The sequence below is a fragment of the Chlorocebus sabaeus genome, chromosome 9, assembly GCF_047675955.1.
Source record: "Chlorocebus sabaeus isolate Y175 chromosome 9, mChlSab1.0.hap1, whole genome shotgun sequence".
Lineage (NCBI taxonomy): Eukaryota > Metazoa > Chordata > Mammalia > Primates > Cercopithecidae > Chlorocebus > Chlorocebus sabaeus.
Genome location: NC_132912.1, coordinates 92,443,255 through 92,449,697, shown reverse-complemented (window position 1 = coordinate 92,449,697; position 6,443 = coordinate 92,443,255). Strand labels below are relative to the sequence as shown.

At 37.4% G+C, this 6,443-nt stretch overlaps 1 protein-coding gene across 10 annotated transcripts in view; it reads left to right on the top strand.

The window, feature by feature from the left end:
* Window positions 1–6,443, top strand: part of PANK1 (pantothenate kinase 1) — a 119,115-nt gene that overhangs the window by 57,782 nt on the left and 54,890 nt on the right. Inside the window, exon 1 of one of the 10 annotated variants that reach the window (XM_007963512.3) lies at window positions 96–224. The exons of the other annotated variants lie outside the window; for them this stretch is intronic. Within the exon in view, the coding sequence (XP_007961703.1) occupies window positions 197–224 (28 nt within the window). The 5' untranslated portion in view covers window positions 96–196. Of the gene's footprint in view, window positions 1–95; window positions 225–6,443 lie in introns of those variants that run through there. 10 annotated transcript variants of the gene reach the window in all.

Below are 6,443 nucleotides of genomic sequence, written 5' to 3'. Positions count from 1 at the left end.
GTTTGTAATTGTAATGTACACGGCAGAAAGCCGAAGTGCATTATTTCACAATCTAAAGCTTGTATATATAATGGTAGTTTGTAAAGTGTACCTTCCCCACAGGACGTTGTGGGATGTAAATTTGTAGGTCGAGTTTACAGCTGGTTTTTCTTAGCTGATCCTCATTCAACTGGTTACTTCTTTGTGGGTATCTTTAATGAAGCTTATAAATGGCAAAAATCAAAGTAAGTACAGTAAATGCTAATAAATGACTGCATTTGAGCACACACCTTTTGCATAGAGGTTATGCTGTTCGATATAGGGAAATTGTTAAGTAGGTTTTGGATTTCTGTAAAAGTGTAATGTTTGGCAAATAACACCTTCACTTTTCCCTGTTTCTATGTCTTTTTGACTCTTAACTTTTCTGCATTGGATTAAGGTTTCTAAGACCTTGGAAAGGACTTTGACATGACTGTGGGTGACTCTGGTACTTGCATCTTGTGGGTTTGAAATGTTAAGTTTGTAGGTTAAGATTTTCTGTGCAACTTTGAAGCCAAACAGCAGATTTGGCTAAGGTTGTAAGGTGTAAGGTTGTAATCTAGCACCTGAATTTTTATTTGCTTTTGTTTTTGATACTTGTTAGAAAATGACTTTCATTCGTATTAATATTTTAAAAGTCAGGACTTAATATTGATTACCTGTAGTTTATAAACCTGTTTTACTTATTTTGAAGCTACATTTCAGTTATTTCTCTGATCTACATTGACAGATTGTACTAGAGTTTGCAATGAAAATAGCTAAAATATAATGAAAGGGAGCTTCTAACTTAATCTTCTATGTTTAATTGAGGATATAACATCTCTTGAAATAACTTCTGAGGAATTGAAAATACACCTTCTAAGAATACCTTGAAGACAGAGAAAAACTAACCTGAGCCTTAACTTGTGCTTGCAAACCCACAGAAATTATTTTAAAATACAAGAAAGTGTAACTATCTGCCTGTGTGCTTTGTGTCAGAGATTAAAGTGGTTTATATTTCTTACAAAATAAAAATCCTAGTTGTTTTAAGTTTCATGAACATGATTGTTACTTATAATTTTTTAAAAATGGTTTGTTAAAATTGGATTTACATTATTTACCATGTTTTCTTCTCTCAGATTTGAACAACCATTTCTAAAATAAATTTTACATGTTCCGAGGAGTCAAATCTGGCCTTTTCACTACCAAAATTTCTTGAAAATGGCTTAACTTAATATCTTTGTGCCTTGCCTATTGACATTCACGTATCTTTATAAAAAGAATATTGTCCAATTAGTTGATATTTAGTTACTCTAAGAGGAAGTAGGTACTCTAAGAGGAACATTTACGCACTCTGTGAGTATTTACATACTCTAAGCTTATTCCTATTTGCTGATGACTGACAGATTTTACAGGAACAATTTTTGCAAAGAGTAGTTGGGTGCTTTAAATGCAAACTTTAGTGTGTGCCAGTGGCGAAGCATCAACTAGACAAATAATTATTTCCTCCTGGTCAGTTACAACAATTTGGCCTCTGTCCAAACAAGATGTGTGTTAAGACAGCCAGTGTTAACACTTGTAAAGGCATCTGGAATGCATATGTGGATAGGTGTGTTTCTATTTTGTAATATTCTGGCAAAGGACAATACACATTAAAATACTTCATGTTTGAAAATGATGGATGGAATAAAACAGATCAGTATTTTTAGATTATTTAACAAATTTTAATCTGACTTCTCAGTGCCGAGACTATTCACCATCCTGCAATCTAAAAATCAGACCAGTGGCAGGTTAATTTTGCTAAACCAGGAAAGGAGAATGTTGTCCACTCTTTTCATCTAAAGTGCCATCACCTCACTCTACTTGTCCTTGAAAGGCTTTTCTTAGACTACTTAATATCAGGCTTCCTTAGGTACTTTACCCATCTCTGCTACTTAGCAGCAGTGTGATCTTAACCAAGTTACTAGGTCAAATCTTGAACTGCTGGAGCTAGGCTAGGTGATCTCCAAGTGCTGTTTCCTGTACCTTCAGAATTCTATGACACTTCAGAGCTGACAGTTCTTCCTACTAGATGACACTAGTTATCTGCTCTGCCATTGACTTAACATTTAATTATGAATGGATTTTTTTGCCTTGTGCTGATTTTTTGTTTGTTTGTTTGTTTGTTTTGTTTTGTTTTTGAGACGGAGTCTCGCTCCATCGCCTAGGCTGGAATGCAGTGGCACGATCTCGGCTCACTGCAAGCTCCGCCTCCCGGCATCACGCCATTCTCCTGCCTCAGCCTCCGGAGTAGCTGGGACAACGGGCGCCCGCCACCATGCCCAGCTAATATTTTGTATTTTTAGTAGAGACGGGATTTCACCATGTTAGCCAAGATGGTCTCATCTCCTGACCTTGTGATCCGCCCACCTTGGCCTCCCAAAGTGCTGGGATTACAGGCTTGAGCCAACGCGCCCAGCCGCCTTGTGCTGATTTTATCATGTGTGTTCTATGTGTTACTTGTCTCCCCAATTAAATTGAATGTCTGATTATAGACGATACATTTTTCTCATATGCCTTGCACCTTGGGTACAAGAGTATATGACTGATGTCACAGAAAAAAAGGTACAAGTAACCCTATCACTACCTCATTGAGGAAGCCATCTCCACCTCCACAACAGACTTTGATAAAAGTCCTTCAGTGGAGTTTCTTTGAGGTATCAGTAGGGAGATTCCTTTGATCTGCTTCTTGGTGCGCTGATTCTCTGAAGCACAATTAAGTAGCACCTCATAGGGTCACCTCATTTAACAAATATTTTGAAACTAATGCTGAGGTGCTGTGAATGCTAATGTGTTGTAAATGGTATGCTCATTCGAGGGCTTGAATCCCAGCTGGATGATCTTAGCCAGTTACTTTACCTGTATGTTTCAGTTTCATATCAACAAAATGGAGATAATCTTACTACCTTGTGGGGCTGCTATGAGGATTAAATGAGATAATATATATAAAGAATCCTGTTTGGCACATAGAACTTATTGATAAATAGCAGCTGTCATCATCACTGTCACACTAAACATTGCCCACCATTAATCCATAGGACAAGGCATTTGAGCTGGCACATACAACCTCAGGCTGACTTTCTTCATTTTAGAAAACTACAGGCCAGGTTCAGTGGCTCATGCCTATATCCCAGTACTTTGGGAGGCCAAGGGAGGAGGATCTCTTGAGCCCAGAGGTTCAAGACCACACTGGACAACATAGGGAGACCCTATCTCTACAAAAACTAAAAGTAAAAAAGTTTAGCCGAGCATGATGACATGTGCCTGTGGTACCAGCCACTCAGGAGGCTGGGGCAGGAGGGTTGCTTGAGTTTCCAAGGTCGAGGCTGCAGTGAGCCATGATTGTGCCACTGCACTCCAACCTGGAACACAAAGCAAGACCCTGTCTCTAAATAAATAAACAAACAAATACAGGCTTAGAATAAGAAAGATCAAAGAGTTGTATTTGATCAGCTATAATACTATTCCTATACCACAATTCTTTTTTTCTTTTCATTTTTTTCCTTCCTTTCTCTCTCTGTCTTTTTTTTTTTTTTTTTTTTTTGGCCTTTTTCCCCCAATATAGCTAAAAATATTGGATAGCACAAAAAATGTAGGAACAAAGCAGGAAAAAGTACTTGTGATCCCACCACTTAGAGAAAGCAACTGTTTAAAATGTACCAGATTTTAATGATAATTTTGGATCATACTAACATAACTTTTTTATTAAAAATTTTAGTATAAGCATTTTTTTATGGCATCTAAACATCATCCTTAATGGTTGTATTATATTTCTGATATTCCATTATATAGATATTCCAAAATCTATGTAACCTATCTCTTGCAGCTTTAGGCTACACACAGGGTCTTTATATCACAAAGCACACACACACAAACACAAACTTTGAATCACTAATTCAAACATTGTAGTCTTGATTAGAACTTGGAGTATTTTGCTGTATGAGAAAGCAGAAGTATGGCAGCAACAACTTTTTACATAACTCTTTTTCCCTAAGGTTATTTTCAATAATATTGGTGAATATATACTTTTTAGAGGAGGAACAGAAATGACACAAAGTTGTATACTGATGTTGTCTTGAAAACCTGGATATTTTAGGCACCAAGGACACTGTTTTAGAAAAGCCATAACACTAGTGGAGAGAGGAGAAGAATGCAAAGGAAATAATTGAGTCACTGACCACTACACTGCAGAAAGGCAAACATGTGAGTATCATCTGAAGGGCTCAAGGACATGTGCTACCTTATTCCATCTCATCTCAGTGTGTGGCAACAGGCAGGAATAATGAGTAGATGCATGCAGTCAGCCTTCTGGTCGGAGGTTCTGACTTCTCAAATCATCCAGATAGCAGAAAATGAGAGTTAATTATGCACATAGCATACTGGTGGGTACAGACTGAAAAACCCCAAATCTGTTACCAGTTTTAGCCATCATTGTGGAAGTATAAGGCTTTACTTTCCTAAATATTGGGATGTTTAGCTTTGGCACTTGGACTTTACATTACCCTTGAATCAGGCTAATTAGAAAAACCAGTATAAAAAAGATAAATAAGGAAAATTGGTTGTATCTGCATAGAGTATGGATGCATACAGTATTTTTAACAATTAATTTTAACATAATCAATACTTCTAGATGAATGAGAGACATTGCAACTTAAAACACAAAAGACTAAAATGGAAAGCAGGAGCACACTCTAGTATTGCTACCTTCTAGGGCGTGGTCAAATTCCCAAGTTTGTCAATTAAGCTGTGAATTGTATAATACACATTTGAATTGATGAATAATAATTTAAGGCCCGAGTGTCCAGTGTCCAACTGGTTAAGGATTCTATTAAACATACGAACACTGCTTTTCCTCCAAAAGACCAGTAAGTGAATTTCAACATTAATATAATACAAAGCATATTTTATTTGGCATGGTGACCAAAGACACAAACAGTGTTGTTGCTTCTTGACATGTGAGACATTTAACAAGTGACTAAAACAAAACCTATCACAGTTTTGGAGACAGAATAAGTAGGGGAAACAAAGGAGTATTGGTTTTAACTGAGAAGCTGTTTTGTGTGTGTGTGATAGCCTGCGTTTTAATATTTTGTGTGTGTATATGTTAAGTATGAACCAATTATCATGAAAATTAATCAAGGTTTGACTTCTAATATATTTAATTACATATGCTTTAGGTTTAATAGGTAAGCCAGTATTCATCTTGGAACCTTGGGATGACAAGTATTTAGTGTAACCACCGTGGTGTACAGAATTTCTAAGTAGACCTTTTCTCTAGATAGTACAGCTGTCAAGCTTGGTACCTCATTACTTAATTTATGACACCTTTTGAATGCCTGGAGTTGTTGGGTAATTGTGTGTGTGTGTGTGTGTGTGTGTGTGTGTGTGTGTGTGTGTATGTGTATTCTCTCCTTGAGAGTATATTTGAGAGTAGCGGATGATTCAAAGGGGCAAAGAAATATTATTTTTAAAGAGAATTACATCAAAATACTGACCTCGACCTCTAGCAGATTTCTCTATAGTTAGGAAAGAAAGTGGAAAAAGTCATGACAGTAGCTTCGATTTACACAGTAATGAGAGTAGCTATTATTGACTGACATCTCTGTGTCTGTTCTGTATGTGCTTTTACAAAAGCATGCAATTCCCACTCCTGCTCTCTATTTTAAAGATGAGCAAAGAGAGGCTCAAAAGAGCAAAGCAACCTGTCCAAAGACCTGTAATCAGTGAATGACAGGGCCAAAAATGTAACCCAAGTCTATCTTCCTTGCCAACTGGCTTTGTTTTCTACCACAATAAGCCTATTATTTATGTTGGGGAAAGGATATGTGTTCTGTCAAACTTTCGGAAAAGATAGGTGCATGTAATCTGTACACCTCTGGCAAAAAGCTCATCCATGTATCTGTGGAGGTAACAGTAGCCAACATTGAGGAGCACTTACTATGTGCTAGGCACTAAGTTAGACATATAGATTCTCTCATCAAATACTTCCAGCAGCCTGTGAGATAGGTGCTGTCATTATCTTCCTTCTACAAATGAGGAAACTGAGGGCTCAGGACTCAGGGTAAAACTATTTGAGTTAAGATTTTGACTCTCCTGGGCAGGGCCCTGGTGGGTTCCATGAAGCAAGTATGGGTTGGGTTCTGTGATATAAAGAGCTTTGTTGCCACCAGACCTGGATTCAGATCCTCATTTCCTGCTTACTAGCAGTGAAGCCTTAGGTGAGATTCTTAACTTCATCAAGGCTCACTGTTGAATAGAGATAATGGTGGCCATCTTATCAGCTGTAGTAAGAACCAAATGTGGAAAATGTATATCAAGTGTAGTACCATGCCTGGACCCTAGTACATGCGTAGTAAAAGATATCTTACTATTTATCATGGTTTGAATGTGTCCCCTAGAACCCATGT